The sequence below is a fragment of the Rhinopithecus bieti genome, unplaced genomic scaffold (genome assembly GCF_001698545.2).
Source record: "Rhinopithecus bieti isolate Rb0 unplaced genomic scaffold, ASM169854v2 scaffold_6506, whole genome shotgun sequence".
Taxonomy (NCBI): Eukaryota; Metazoa; Chordata; class Mammalia; order Primates; family Cercopithecidae; genus Rhinopithecus; species Rhinopithecus bieti.
The window spans coordinates 128,972-145,901 of NW_016805137.1; the positions used below are offsets into that span (position 1 = coordinate 128,972).

The following is a 16,930-nucleotide window of genomic DNA, read 5'->3' on the forward strand; positions in this document are numbered from 1 at the left end:
AAAAAAAAAAAAAAAAAAAAAAAAAAAAAAAAAAAAACAAACAAACAAAAAAAAACATGACACCAGACATGGTGTCACATGCCTGTAGTTCCAGCTACTTGGGAGGCTGAGGTGGGAGGATCACTTGACCCTGGGAGTTTGAGGCTGCCACAGTGAGCTGAAGTTGCACCACTGCATTCTCCAGCCTGTGCAACAGAGCCAGATCCTATCTCAAAACAAATAAGCAAGCAATAAAATAAAATATAAAATAAAATTTGATATCAAACTTACCTCAACTACCATTGTGGCAGAGAGAGGCTCAACAGAAGCATCTGAGAGGCAGGAGGCCTGGACGGGAGGAAAGAGGGGCAGAGTCTCCTGTGGCTCAATCAACGGGAAGAGCCGCCCAATGACAAGATTGATGGGGAAGAGGATGACAGCAGTGTGGATGCTGATCAGCAGCTCAGACCAGGCCACAGCAAATGGACCCACTGAAAGAAAAGCATGTCGTCAACTTTTATCGTCAACAATTAACATAATCGCAAAGTCATTCCTCTCCTAGGTTTAACTATTCACTGAGGAAGTTAACTACATTTATCTCGGGATAAAATTATCATGGCAGTAAAGACCATGTTGTGTTCCTAACACTGCTTCATTTGTTAATGAATGAGAACACCGAGAACATTTGTTCGAGTATTCTAATGTCAGGGCAGTGAAAGAAAAATGAAGGCACAATGTATTAGTCTGTTTTCACATTGCTATAAAGAACTACCTGAGGCTGGGTAATTTATAAAGAAAAGAGGTTTAATGGACTCACAGTTCTTCACGGCTGGGGAGGCCTCAGGAAACTTACAATCATGGCGGAAGGTGAAGAGGAAGCAAGACATCTTACATGGCATTACAAAGCACTACAAAGCACCTTACGTGGCATTACACTTTACATGCCTTACAAAGCAAGGCAGCTTGCACAGCGGCACAAGAGTGACAGGGGAACTGCCACACACTGTTTTTATCGCCCCGAGATGGAGTTTTTCTTTGTCACCCATGCTGGAGTGCAGTGGCGCAATGTTGGCTCACTGCAACCTCTGCCTCCGTGGTTCAGTTCAAGCAATTAAACCATCAGATCTCATGAGAACTCACTCACTATCATGGGAAAAGCATGGGAGAAACTGCCCCCATGATCCAGTCACCTCCCAGCAAATCCCTCCCCCAATACAGGGGGATTACACGTGGACGTGAGATTTGGGTGGGGACACAGAGCCAAACCATATCACACAACATGATTCTGTTTCTAACCCTGAAAGTAAGGAGAACGGAGTACAGTAAAAGTATTACATAGTAGGCTAGGCATGGTGACTCATGCTTGTAATCCCAGCATTTCAGGAGGCTGAGGCAGGAGGATCACTTGAGGCCAGGAGTTCCAGACCAAGCCTGGGTAACAGAGTGAGACCCTGTCCAAAAAAAAAAAAAAAAAAAAAAAAGGATTGCTTACTACAAACAACACACATCAGGGCTTATCCGTACATTGCTCATCTCTCTTGGCAGTGGTGCTGTTTATCTTCCAGAACATAACATTGATGACCATGTTGCAGAGTAGCAGTGTCATGCAGCAAGACAGCCGTTGGACCCTTGTAAACTGGTTCCAGGGATGCCGAGTTGCAACTGAAAGCCACAGATAATCCTGGGTGAACTTTTCTACAATCATGGAGGAAAACAGATGTCTGAAAAGAGAAATTAGAAGAGGAAATACATGAGATTTTATTCTGGAAGTGCACCAGTTTAAGACGTGATTTGCCCAGCAACAAGCAACATAACAACTCCCAAGCCTCTATTCAACACCTCTGTGAATAAACTTTCAGATACTGTAATTCTTTTATTTAAATTCTTTTACCACCACACAAATGTGTCCATGTAAGATTCTTTTGTTATTTTAGGATAAAAGGCTGTTGAGGATAATTTATACGGTATGCGAGTTTAGAATTAAAAATGGTTGTTTTAGCTTTATAAGAGTTTTGATAAATTTTACTCTTCAAAAGTTTACATTAAACTACTGCTCAAAATAGTTTGGTAAATTCATACACTGAGCACTTTCTCTACTCCAAATATGGAGGCACTATAAATAATATCTAAAAAGAAAAAACCAAAAAGATTTTGCTGGGCTTAAACACAAAATAAACCTTTCTGAGGAAGAGAAGCAGAATGAGAGAACAAGGTGGTGAGAGTGAGGTAGAAGCCACAGGATTACTGAGCTCCTGATCTGGAAGAAGGTAGTACAAAAGTGGGAGCTTGACTTTTGTAGGGTAACTGAAACTCAAAATGTTTCACTGGGTGCAGGAAAGGGCGGGACAAAACCAACTTCACTGCTAGAAGCTAGGGTTGAGGCTGCAGCTCATGAAAGGATACGTCAGAACAAAACCACCTCTGTAGGGCTACACATTTATAGTAAGGAGGTGAGGAAAAAAAGGACAGCTTCATGACTGGCAACTGAGTCAAGAGATCCAAGACTCATGACAAGATCTGCAATACTCCTAGTTTCATTAATTTCACTGAAAAATAGGAGCTCCAAAGTTCCATATAATGAAGCCCAGTTCTAGACCAGAGATGTGAAAAGTTGGAACGAAAACAGTAGCAAAATCAGTCAGAGATGGTGTTTGTGGTGGAAGGGGTGGGAGGGATGTGTGTGTGTGGAGGTGCAGTGGTAGGGAGAGGAGTGGGAGGGAGAGGGAAAATAATAATCCAGCCCAAAAGAAATTAATGTAATGGGACCCAGAAGGCAGAGGTTGCAGTGAGCCAAGATCGCACCACTGCACTCTAGCCTGGGCTACAGAGAGAGACTCCATCTAAAAAACGAACAAAAAAAAGTGGTGTATATAAACATACACACACAAAGGAATATCATTTAGTTTAGTTTTTTGTTTGTTTTTGAGACAGGGTCTTGCTGGGTCACCCAGGTTGGAGTGGAGTGCAGTGGTGAGATCTTAGCTCACTGCAACCTCCATCCCCCTAACTCAAGTGATCTTCCCACCTCAGCCTCCCAAGTAGCTGGGACCACAGGTACACACCACCACATCTAATAGGGTTTATCTGTATCCCCACCCAAATCTCATCTTGAATTGTAGTTCCCCAAATCCTCTCCTCTGTCATGGGAGGAACCAGGTGGAGGTAACGGAATCATGGGGTTGGTTTCCCCCATCCTGTTCTTGTGATAGTGAGCGAGTTCTCACAAGACCTGATGGTTTTGTAAGGTGTTCCCCACTTCACTGGGCACTCATTCTCCTTGCTGCTACCATGTGAAGAAGGATGTGTTTACTTCCCCTTCTGCCATGATTGTAAGTTTCCTGAGGCCTCCCAAGCCATGCTGAACTGTGAGTGAATTAAACATCTTTCCTTTACAAATTACCCAGTCTTAGGTATGTCTCCATAGCAGCATGAGAATGTACTAAATATAACACCTGGCTAATTTTGGCTAATTTTTGTAGCGATGGGGTTTTGCCATGTTGCCCAGGCTGGTCCTGAACTCCTGAGCTCAAGTGATCCACCTGTTTCAACCTTCCAAAGTGCTAGGATTCCAAGTGTGAGCCACTGCACCTGGCCCATCACTTAGCTTTAAAAAGGCAGTTTTTTTTTTTTTGAGATAGAGTTTCACTCTTGTCGCCTAGGCTGGAGTGCAATGGCGTGATCTTGGCTCACTGCAACCTTCACCTCCCAAGTTCAAGCAATGCTCCTGTGTCAGCCACCCAAGTAGCTGGGATTACAGGCACCCACAACCATGCCTGGCTAATTTTTGTATTTTTAGTAGAGATGGAGTTTCACCATGTTGGCCAAGCTGGTCTCAAACTCCTGACCTCTGGTGATCCACCTGTCCTGGCCTCCCAAAGTGCTGAGATGACGGGTGTGAGCCATAATGCACCCGGCCCAAAAAGGAAAGAAATTCTTGCACGTACTACAACATGAATCAACCTTGAGGACATATGATAAATGAAATAAGGTAGTCACAGAAAGACAAATACTGTATGGTTCTGCTTACATGAGGAATGTGAAGTAATGAAATGTACAGAAAAGGAATAGTTGCCAAGGGTTGGAAGGCGGAGGAAACAGGAAGTTGTTCAACAGGTGTAGAGTTTCAGTTCTGCAAGGTGAAAAAGTTTTGGAGCTCTGTTGCACAACAATGTGAATACATATACTACTACTGAACTGAGTGCTTAAAAATGTTAAGATGGTAAATGTTATGGTTTTGCCATAACTTTAAAAATTGTAAAAATAGTGGAAACATGGCCGGGCGTCGTGGCTCAAGCCTGTAATCCCAGCACTTTGGGAGGCCGAGACGGGCGGATCACGAGGTCAGGAGATCGAGACCATCCTGGCTAACACGGTGAAACCCCGTCTCTACTAAAAAAAAATACAAAAAACTAGCCGGGCAAGGTGGCGGGTGCCTGTAGTCCCAGCTACTCGGGAGGCTGAGGCAGGAGAATAGTGTGAACCCGGGAGGCAGAGCTTGCAGTGAGCTGAGATCTGGTCACTGCACTCCAGCCTGGGTGACAGAGCGAGACTCCGTCTCAAAATATAAAATAAAATAAAAAAAAAAAATAAAATTGTGTAAACATAAACATAAATAAATATATAGCTTGCAACTTTTCTGCCTTAAAAAATAACTACATGCAGCAGTGATTACGAATCTATGTTATGGACACACAACACATGAAGATGTAATTTGTATGACAACAGTAGCACAAAGGAGCAGGAAGGGAACTGAGCTATAAGAGTGAAATTTTTGTATACTACTGAAATTAAGTTGATAGTAATCCAGCTAGGTTGTCATAAATTAGAATTTTAATTATAATCCCCAGGAGGCATAAAGAAAAAATTTAAAAAGATATAGTAAAAGATATGACAAACGAATATGGTAGACTGGAAAATATCCATTTAACAGAGAGAAGGCAGTGATGCCCACTGGGAGATTCTATGCCAGTAGGTGTGGGTAACTGTTGAACTCCATTTGTGATGGAGATAAAACAAAAAAAAGGCAGTGATAAAGAAACAGAGGAACAAAAAAGATACAATACATTCAGAAAACAAATAGCAACATGGCAGATACAAGCCTCACCTTATTAGTAATTATATCAAATGTAAATAGGTTAAACTCACAAATTAAAAGATAGAGATTGGCAGAATGGACCAAAAAATGCCTAATCCAACTGTATTCTGTCAACAAGAGACATAATTTAGATATGAAAACACAAATGAACTGAAATTAAAAGGATGGGCAGGTAGTGGTAGCTCATGTCTGTAATCTCAGCACTTTGGGAGGCCAAGGTGGGAGGATCATTTGAGGGCAGGAGTTTGAGACCAGCCTGGCAAACATGATGAAACCCCATCTCTAATAAAAACACAAAAACTAGCCAGGCATGGTGGCACGTGCCTGTAGTCCTAGCTACTCGGGAGGCTAAGGCAGGAGAATTGCTTGAACCCGGGAGGTTGCAGTGAGCCAAGATCACGCCACTGGACTAAAAAGATGGAAAAAGGTATTCCATGTAAACAGCAATCAAAAAAGGGCTGGAGTGGCTATACTAATATAAGACAAAATATATTTCAAGACAAGAATTATTACTAGAGATAAAGGACATTTTATTAAAGGGTCAGTCTATTAAGAAGATAAATTCGCCTGTGCTCATTGTCTTCTTACACGTCAAATGGAAGTGTTGCCAGCCAGCCATATAGCTGTCACAGCGTTTCTGCTTAGGAACTGCTCCACAGGCAGAAGACAATGTATTAAAATCTTCAAAGTGTTAAGGGAAAAAATAACAAAAAATTTCTAGCCCGTTAAATAGCTAACTATGAGTCAAGAGTAAAGATGGACACACACTTCTCATTAGAACTATTAAAAGAGCTACTTCAACAAGAAGAAAAAAGCCCAGAGTAACAATAAGAAATACAGAAAACTGGCTGGACGCGTAGTTCACGCCTGTAATCCCAGCACTTTGGGAGGCTGAGGTGAGCAGATCACCCTGAGGTCAGGAGTTCGAGACCAGCCTGGCCAACGTGGTGAAACCCATCTGTACTAAAAATACAAAAACTAGCCAGGCGTGGTGGTGGGTACCTGTAATCCAGCTACTCAGGAGGCTGAGGCAGGAGAATTGCTTGAATCCAGGAGGTGGAGGTTGCAGTGAGACAAGATCATGTCACTGTACTCCAGCCTGGGTGACACAGTGAGACTCCATCTCAAAAAAAAAAAAAAAAAAAAAAAACCGCGCACGGTGGCCCATGCCTGTAATCTTAGCACTTTGGGAGGGTGAGGCGTGCAGACTGCCTGAGAGCAGGAGTTTGAGACTAGCCTGGGCAACAGAATGAAACCCCATCTCTACTAAAATACAAAAAATTAGCCAGGCGTGGCAGCGTATGCCTGTTATCGCAGCTACTTGGGAGGCTGAGAAAGGAGAATTGCTTGAACCTGGGAGGCGGAGGTTGTAGTAAGCTGAGACTGTGCCACTGTACTCCAGCCTGGGTGACAGAGCAAGACTCCCATCTCCAAAAAAAAAAAAAAAAAAACAGGCCACAAAAAGAATACAGAAAACTAGGCTGGGTGTGGTGGCCCTCACCTGTAATCCCAGCACTTTGGGAGGCCAAGGCGGGTGTATCACCTGAGGTCAGGAGTTTAAGACCAGCCTGACCAACACGGAGAAACCCCATCTCTACTAAAAATACAAAATTAGCTGGGCGTGGTGGTGCATGTCTCTAATCTCAGCTACTTGGGAGGCTGAGGCAGGAGTATCACTTGAACCCGGGAGGCGGAGGTTGTGGTGAGCTGAGATAGCCCCATTATACTCCAGCCTGGGCAATAAGAGCGAAACTCCGTCTCAAAAACCAACCAACCAAACAAACAAAAAACAAAGAATACAGAAAACTAGAATAAACAGAGAAATTACTATATTATTAATATATTTAACTATGAATTATGAAAGGAAAAGCCTTTTTTGTGCATCTAAAAACATAATGGTAAAACCAAACCACTAGAGAGTAATTTAAAACATGGGAATTGGGAGAGAGGTTACTCAAGAATGGTTAAAGAATTGCTAATTCTTTTTTTTTCTTTTTTTTTGAGATGGAGTCTCGCTATGTCGCCCAGGCTGGAGTGCAGTGGCCGTATCTCAGCTCACTGCAAGCTCCGCCTCCCGGGTTCATGCCATTCTCCTGCCTCAGCCTCCCAAGTAGCTGGGACTACAGGCGCCTGCCACCTCACCTGGCTAGTTTTTTTTGTATTTTTTAGTAGAGACGGGGTTTCACCATGTTAACCAGGATGGTCTCGATCTCCTGACCTTGTGATCCGCCCGTCTCCATCTCCCAAAGTACTGGGATTACAGGCTTGAGCCACTGTGCCCGGCCTAGCATTGCTAATTCTTTGTCATGTTCCGGCAGAAGAAACATTCTTAGAAAATTAATATAGAGAAAAAGCGTGTTACAAATTAAAAGTAACCAATAAAAAGAGTTAGAAAAGGAAAAGGAGGAACAGAAGCAGGAAGTGGAAAAAGAAGAGGAGAAAGAGCAAAAAATACAATGCATAGTTTCTAAATCAGCAAAGATTAAAAAATGCAAGAAGTGGTCAGGCATGGTGGCTCACACCTGTAATCCTAGCACTTTGGGAGACCAAGACATGCAGATCACTAGAGCCCAGGAATTCAAGACTAGCCTGGGCAACACGGTGAGACCCTGTTTCTACAAAAAGTAGTTTTAAAATTAGCCAGGCATGGTGGCACACACCTGTAGTCCCAGCTACTCAGGAAGCTGAGGTGGGAGGATCACCTGAGGCCAGCGAGGTTGAGACTGCAGTGAGCTGTGATCATGCCACAGCACTCCAGCTTGGGTGACAGAGCAAGACCTCATCTCAAAAAACAACCAACAAGAGGCAACAAACCTTAAAAAACCCACAAAACCTGTCAATTTGACAATGTGGAAAGTAAAGAGAATGGATTATAACAAATAATGCAAAATAATATGGTAAAGTAAGTCCAAATGGATCAGTAATCATAATTAATGTAAACATAGTAAAGTCATGTATCAAAAGACATTATTAGATCTGGTTTTGTAAATATCCAGTTATATGTTGCTTGCAAGACATAACTCTAAGCAAAACCATAAAAAAGGCTGAAAGTAAAAAGATAAGAACACACAATAGAAGTAGTATCAGTATGTCAACTTTCTTTAGTTAATATAAAATGGAATTTAAGATACAAAGTGTCAACAGGATCAAAGGGAGATCTATATAATAATAATAAAAAAAAACCCAATGTCTCCAGAAGAAATAACATGCACTTAAATGCTCCTAATAAATATCCAATAGACACATAAAATATGTCTGTATGGTAAAAACTTATGTAACTGAAGGAGAATTAAACTCAGTCATTCCTCTATTGGAAACAGAGATTAAACAGATAAAAAATCACATTTCAACAACAAAAATGTTTGAATAAATATACCTATATATGTTTTAAAAATACTAGAACTTTGGATGCAATGGTGTATGCCTGTAATCCTAGCTACTCAGGAAGCTGAGGTGGGAGGACTGCTTGAGCCTAGGTGTTTGGGACCAGCTTGGGCAACATAGTGAGACCCTATCTCAAAAATCAAAACAAAACAAAACAAACCTAGAACTGCATCGGGTCCAGGGAGGGGAAATAGTATTCACTACTCCTTAAGTTTTCATAAAGGAGAGAAAATTTCTGCCAGTTTATTCCTATACTCAAGCAACACACAATTTAAAATATATATTTGTTTTGGAGACAGGAACTCTTCTTTTTTTTCCCACTTCTTGCTTGCTGAGAGTCCCTGATTTTTAGTTTCAAGACTTATTTGTTTTGAGATGGAATCTTTGCTCCTTTGCACAGGCTGGAGTGCAGTGGCACGATCTCAGCTTATTGCAGCCTCGACCTCCTGGGTTCAAGTGATTTTCGTGCTTCAGTCTCCCCAGTAGCTGGGACTATAGGCGTGCACCACTGCGCATGGCTAATTTTTGTATTTTTGGTAGATAAGGGGTTTCACCATGTTGGCCAGGCTGAGCTCGAACTCCTGACCTCAGGTGATCTGCCCACCTCAGCCTCCCAAAGTGTTGGGATTACAGGAGTGAGTCACCGTACCCAGCCCTTCTCCTTGAATCTGATTTTCAAAGTTAGGACATAAAAGGCTGAAGCCCCTACTTAGTTCTGTTGAACTGCCCATTCTGGAGGGAGACAGCCACCCTATGAAAAAGGCCACTCTCCTGAGGCTGGAGCCATGCGTAGGTGCTTTGTTGACAGCCACAGATAAGCTCTCAGTTGACAGCCAGCGCCCCCTGCTGACCCTGTGAGCAAATCATTTTTGGAAATCTAACAGGAGCTTACAGACCCAGCCAGGATGAAAGAGCCTGAGGGAAAACTCACCAGCCTTACTGAATTTCTGACCCACAAAACCAGGAGAAAAGTAAAATGGTTGTTTTAATCCACTCAGTTTTGGGAGCAATTTGTTATGCAGCAATTGTCATTGGAGCAGATCTTAATAAAGAAATAGACATTTCTTGCTGTTCTGGACATCCTAACTACTCAGTCACACAAGATCGGGATAGGAGTCAGGTCTCAGAAGAAACAGCTCCATGTTTTTTGCCTTTAGGCATTTTCATGTAAGGACATGGTGTTTGTTGGTTGGTTTTGTTGTTGTTTTGAGACAGGGTCTCTCTCTGTCGCTGAGGCTGGAGCGCAGTGGCTCTATCTTGGCTCACTGCAACTTCCGCTTCCGGGTTCAAGCCACTCTTCTGACTCAGCCTCCCAAGTAGCTGGGACTACAGTCTCATGCTACCACGTCTGGCTAATTTTCGTACTTTCGGTAGAGATGGGGTTTTGCTATGTTGGCCAGGCTGGTCTCCAACTCCTGGCCTCAAGTGATTTGCCCACCTCGGCCTCCCAAAGTGCTGGGATTACAGGTGTGAGCCACCATGCCCGGCCAGGACATGACGTTTGGGCCTCTTGCAATCATCTTGTTCCCATGAGGAAAAATGACATCTTGTTCCCATGAGGAAAAAGCCGAGAGCCCTAATATTGAACCAGAAAGCTGAAGATAAGAAGAATGTCAGATAGCAGAGGTATATTCTCCTAGGCATATTCTCATCTTTAGCATTCAGGAGACATAGAAAGATACATGGATACCTAGAAAGATGCAGAAGTCGATACGCACATTATACTGTTCTGGTCTGTCTGTGAATTTACCAGTACCACATTGCTTGAATTATTTTGGTTTACTTGTATCTTTGTATTTTTTGAGATGGAGTTTCACTCCGTCGCCCAGTGGCAATCTCAGCTCACTGCAACCTCCACCTCCCAGGTTCAAGCAATTCTCCTGCCTCAGCCTCCTGAGTAGCTGGGATCACAGGTGCACACCACCACGCCTAGCTAATTGTTGTATTTTTAGTAGAGACAGGGTTTTGCCGTACTGGCTAGGCTGGTCTTGAACTCCTGACCTCAAGTGATCTGCCTGCCTTGGCCTCCCAAAGTGCAGGGATTGCAGGTGTGAGCCACGGTGCCCAGCCAGTTTACTAGTGTCTTTGAAAATCAGTTGAAGGCTACAGCCCTCTCATACTTTCCTTAATTTTAATATTTTATTCTCATAAATAGAAGTAGTGGTATCCTTTTTATAGTCTATTGATCTGAGTGATTGTTTTATTCCTATGTATCTCAGTAAATTATTTATAAATGATTCTCTAGGTAAACAGTTTCAGAAAATAAGGGCAATATTTATAATTTTATACTGCAAATGTCTTTTGTTTTCCTTCTGATTTTAAGGTAATGGTTACACCATTTACAACCACAACAGTAAAGCTTACGTATGTTTGAAATAATGTATTAATAAAATGTTAATTTGCATTAAAAACAATTCAACAATGAACAATTCAATTAATAGTGAACATCAATATTCACTGTTAATAGTAATTTTCCAACAGTACCTAAAGGAAAAGAGCTCTCTCTTTGAAACTGGGATGAAGACCCGGTCAAGCTCACAGTCTCCAAGGTCCACAGCCAGCCAGCAATTACACAGGAAATGCCACTTCCTCTTCACTGCCATGTCACAGACAATTACCTGGCTGACATACCTATAGTAAAACGAAGATAATCACATTAGGGAAGTGGGCTTGAAGCAGTTGTTTGTAGTAAGACGTAATCTCGGACCATTAGTAAACTTTCCAAGTAAATGAACTGTTTCATTGCAAGGCAAGAACTAAAGAAAGGAAGGAAAGTTGAGGCCAGACATGGTGGTGCGCGCCTGTAATCTCAGCACTTTGGGAGGCTGACGCAGGTGGATTGCTTGAGTGCAGGTGTTTGAGCACAGCTTGGACGACATGGCAAAATCCCATCTCTACAAAAATATATAAAAATTAGCTGGGCGTGGTGGTGTGTGCCTGTAGTCCTAAGCTACTTGGGAGGCTGAGGTGGAAGGATTGTTTGAGCCCGGGAGGTCAAGGCTGCAGTGAGCTGAAATTGCACCACAGCATTCTAGCTTGGGTGACAGACTAAGACTCTGTCTTGAAAAATAAAAACAAAGAAACGAGAGTAGATCTTATCTTTCCCTTCCCAACTTCTAAGGGAGTTCACGTACTAGACACCAGACTGCAAACCTTTCTCACCTATGAATAGCTCAGTATGTATATATACTTTTTATAACCTTTCTCTGTCCCATATGTGACAGTGGCTTGCCACCTTTTCAAATATCCCATCTGCCTCTCTTTCATCATCAGGGGGTATAAATGGGGTGTAGTCTTTAACGTTTACATTAATGACTTCTCACTCTACTTAGTCTCATCTCCGCTTCACAGGCCTCATCTCCACTTCACAGAGCCACAGGCCCTGAGAGTTCATCCTTTTTCCAACCACAGTGTTTTATCACTAACTTCTCCACTAACTTCCCCCATTTACACACTTGTCCTCTGGGGCACCTGACTGTACAACCTATTTGATTTCACCTCACAACTAGTCAGCAAACCTCCTCCTTTACTGGAATGATGCTATTTTCCCCAAGGGTCTGTGTTTACTGTCATGAAACCACTTAAATTTCTCTTGTCAAAATCTTTAGTTGAAAGTTATTTTCTGTGTTGGGAATATAGACTCCTTTAAACCTAAAGTATTTTTGGGGACTGTCTCATTGAAGCAGTTTATAAAACAACAGGTGACTAAGTTGCATTTGATTCAACCAGAGAGTGCATTTTATACATAAAAAGCTTTCACTTAAAAGCAAAATATGGGCCGGGGTGCCGACTCATGCCTGTAATCCCAGCACTTTGGGAGCTGAGATGGGTGGATTGCTCGTGCTCAGGAATTTGAGACTAGCCTGGGCAATGTGGTGAAACCCCATTTCTATTTTAAAAAATACAAAAATTAGCCAGGCATGGTGGTGCATTCTTGTGGTCCCAGCTACTCAGGAGGCTGAGGTGGGAGGATCACTTGAGCCCGGGAGACAGAGGTTGCAGTGAGCTGTGATCACGCCACTGCACTCCAGCCTGGGTGACAGAGCCAGACCTTGTCTCGGAAAATAAGAAAATAAAAGCAAAGTATAATAAAAGCAGAAAAAAAACAAAATAAAAAAGAAAATATTTATTTTCTGATTGGTGAGAAACTATTCCCAGGCTTTTTGTGTGTCCAGTGTAACTTTTACTCTTATATTCCTTCAAATAGAAGAAAAAGTAGAGAATCTAAAGTGAGTGTTAGGAAAGTCTAGTTGAGACATTCACTATGATTAGCAGAAATATTATGGAAAAAATTTTTATTTTCTAAAAAAAAAAAAAAAAGGACTGGCAGTCTTTTTTATGGGAGGTGATTCTTTTGCTTTTCTGTGCTTTCCAAGTTTTCTGCATTAAAGCACATATAATGTTTGCAATTAAAAACATAAAAACAGGCCAGGTGCAGTGGTTCACACCTGCAATCCCAGCACTTTGGGAGGCCAAAGTAGGAGGATCGCTAGAGCCCACGAGTTTGAGACTGGCCTGGGCAACACAGGGAGACCCCATCTCTATAAAAAAAAAAAAAAAGAAAAATTAGCCAGGTGTGGTGACGTGTACCTGAGGTCCCAGCTCCTTGGGAGGCTGAGGTGGGAGGATCATTTGAACCCAGGAGGTTTGAACTCCAGTCTGGGCAACAGGGTAGGACCCTGCCTCAAACAACAATGAAGAAAACAGAAATGAAAAGAAAATCAAATGGTGACTAGAGAATGCCTTCAAAAGAGCTTTAAGGGCAGGGCGCAATGACTCACGCCTGTAATCCCAACACTCTGGGAGACTGAGGTGGGTGCATTGCTTGAGGCCAGGAGTTTGAGACCGGCCTGGCCAACACAGTGAAACCCTATCTCTACTAAAAACACAAATATTAGCTGGGTGTAGTGGCGCACGCCTGTAGTCTCAAGTACTCGGGAGTCTGAGGCACGAGAATCACTTCAACTTGGGAGGCACAAGTTGCAGTGAACTGAGATTACACCACTGCACCCCAGCCTGGGTGACAGCACCAGACTCTGTCTCAAACAAAACAACAAAAAAGAGCCATAATACCTGATAGGAAGCTCTAGAGGTGACACATAATTCTGAGAATTTAATTGTAACGAATACTTATTGTTATAATATTAATTATAATTATTAATTGTAACAAGTATTTATCCAGTTCCTCTATAATCTTGGCACTGTTCTAGCTGCTGAGAATAGAATATTAATAAGACAGTATCTTTATCCTCGAGGAGCATGAAATCACTGTGAGCTAAAAAATAATAGAATTATAATCAAAGACTACATCTAGAATTAGGATCAATATAAACCAGTGGTAAGAAATTGTGAGAAAAGTAGAAAATATTACACTGATGTAAATTTCTTTGGGTGCATCCTCTGAAAGAGTTAAATTTTAAAATTATTTTGCTATGATTATAAAATAACATCCATCATTCAATTTTTTCAAAATACCTAAAAGTACACTGAGGAACATTTAAAAAATTTATAATCCTGCTACCTGGAGATAACTACAATAATTTATTGGCCAGGTGTGTGGCTCACGCCTGTAATCCCAGCACTTTGGGAGGCCAAGGCAGGCAGATCACGAGGTCAGAAGGTCAAGACCATCCTGGCTAACACGGTGAAACCCTGTCTCTACTAAAAATACAAAAAATTAGCTGGGCATGGTGGCAGTTGCCTGCAGTCCCAGCTACTTGGGAGGCTGAGGCAGGAGAATGGCATGAACCTGGAAGGCGGAGCTTGCAGTGAGCTGAGATCACGCCACTGCACTCCAACTTGGGCGACAGAGCAAGATTCCATCCAAAAAAAAAAAAAAACGTATTATATATACTCTAGACCTTTTCCTATACACATACTTTTCTATTATTTCATTTTTTTTTGAGACAGAGTCTTACTCTGTCCCCAGGCTAGAGTGCGGTGGCACGATCTTGGCTCACTGCAGACTCTGCCTCCCGGGTTCAAGCCATTCTCCTGCCTCAGCCTCCTGAGTAGTTGAGACTACAGACATGTACCACCACACCCAGCTAATTTTTGTATTTTTAGCAGAGACGGGGTTTCACCATGTTAGCCAGGATGGTCTTGATCTCCTGACCTCATGATCCACCTGCCTCGGCCTCCCAAAGTGCTGTGATTACCGGCTTGAGCCACTGCTCCCAGCCTATTTTATTTTTTTGAGACCGAGTCTCACTCTGTTGCACAGGCTGGAGTGTAATAGCGTGAATGTATCACACTGCAGCCTCCACCACCAGGCTCAATGATTGTCCCACCTCAGCCTCCTGGGTATCTCAAACTAAAGGCATGTGCCACCATGCCCGGCTATATATATTTCTGTATTTTTTGCATAAATGAGGTTTTGCCGTGTTGCCCAGGCTGGTCTTGAACTCTTGGGCTCAAGCAGTCTGCCCTCCTCAGCCTCCCAAAGTGGTGGGATTACAGGCGTGTGCCACCATGACTGGCCTGTGTCACCATGACTGGCCTGTGTCTGTGTGTGTGTGTATATAAAATATATATACATAAAATATATACATACATAAATTTAAAAAATATATATATAATATATATTTTTTGAGACAGTCTCTCGCCCTGTCACCCAGGCTGGAGTGCTGGAGAACAATGGTGTGATCTTGGCTCACTGCAACCTCTGCCTCCCAGGTTCAAGCAATTATCATGCCTCAGCCACCCGAGTAACTGGGATTACAGGCACGTGCCACCACACCCAGCTAATTTTTTAAACCTTTAGTAGAGATGGGGTTTCACCATGTTGGCCAGGATGGTCTTGATCTCCTAACCTTGTGATCCATCTTCCTTGGCCCCCCCAAAGTGTTGGGATTACAGGCATGAGCCACCACAACCGGTCTATTTTATTTTTTTTGAGACAGAGTATCACTCTGTTGCCCAGGCTGGAGTGCAGTGCAGTATTGCAAACGCATCGCACTGCAGCCTCCACCACTGGGCTCAATGATTGTCCCACCTCAGTCTCCCGGGTATCTCAGACTACAGGCATGTGCCACCATGGACTGTTGTGGGAAGTCAGGGACCCCAAACATAGGGACCGGCTGGAGTTGAGGCAGAAGAACATAAATTGTGAAGATTTCATGGATATTTATCAGTTCCCAAAATTAATACTTCTATAATTTTTAACACCTGTCTTTACTGCAATCTCTGAACATAAATTGTGAAGATTTCATGGACATTTATCACTTCCCCAATCAATACTCTTGTAATTTCTTATGCCTGTCTCTAATCTCTTAATCCAATCATCTTTGTAAACTGAGGATGTATGTCACACCTCAGGGCCCTGTGATGATTGCATTAACTGTATAAATTTGTAAAATGTGTGTGTTTGAACAATATGAAATCAGTGCATCCTGAAAAAGAACAGAATAACAGCGGTTTTCAGGGAACGAGGAAAGATAACCATAAGGTCTGACTGCCTATGGGGTCGGGCAGAATACAGCCATATTTTTCTTCTTGCAGAGAGCCTATAAACGGATGTGTGAGTAGGAGAAATATTGCTGAATTCTTTTACCAGCAAGGAATATTAATAATTGAGACCCTGGGGAAGGAATGCATTCCTGGGGGTAGGTCTATAGATGACTGCTCTGGGAGTGCCTGTCTTACACGATTGAGATAAGGACTGAAATATGCCCTGCCTCCTGCAGTACCCTCAGACTTACTAGGATGGGGAAATTCCAGCCGGGTAAATTCTAGTCAGACTGGTTGTCTGCTCTCGAACCTTGTTTCTTGTTAAGATGTTTATCAAGACAATGTGTGCACAATGGGACATAGGCCCTCCTCAGTAATTCTAATTTTGCCTTGCCTTGTGACCTTTATTGCACTTTGAAGCATGTGATCTTTGTGACTTACTCCCTGTTTGTACACCCCCTCCCCTTTAAAAATCCCTATAAAAACTTGATGGTTCTGTGGCTTGGGGTCACCATCACGGTCCTACCAATATGTGATGACACCCCCAGAGGCCCAGCTTAAAATTTCTCTCTTTGTACTCTTTCTCTTTATTTCTCACACTGGCTGACACTTAGGGAAAATAGAAAACCTACACTGAAATATTGGGGGCTGGTTCCCCCAATAATGCCTGGTGCTATATGTATACACACATATATACATATACACACACATATATATACACATATATATACACATAGTATATACACATATATACATACACACATATACATACACATATATACATATACATATATACATATACATACATACATATATACATACATATATAGACATTATACATGTGTGTGTGTGTGTGTATACACATATATTTTGTATTTTTTGCAGAAATGGGGTTTTGCCATGTTGCCCAGGCTGGTCTTGAACTCTTGGGCTCAAGTCATCTGCCCTCCTCAGCCTCCCAAAGCGCTGGGATTACAGGCGTGTGCCACCGTGCCTGGCCTGCATACTTTTTTTTTTTTTTTG

The 16,930-nt window shown here is 42.4% G+C and overlaps 1 protein-coding gene across 1 annotated transcript in view; it reads right to left on the reverse strand.

Annotated features, from left to right (window-relative positions):
• The window catches only part of PKD1L3 (polycystin 1 like 3, transient receptor potential channel interacting), a 90,934-nt gene that overhangs the window by 34,084 nt on the left and 39,920 nt on the right, over positions 1-16,930 (reverse strand). The window contains 3 exon segments of the mRNA XM_017871296.1: positions 271-470; positions 1,504-1,700; positions 10,943-11,089. Coding sequence (XP_017726785.1) covers positions 271-470; positions 1,504-1,700; positions 10,943-11,089 — 544 coding nt within the window.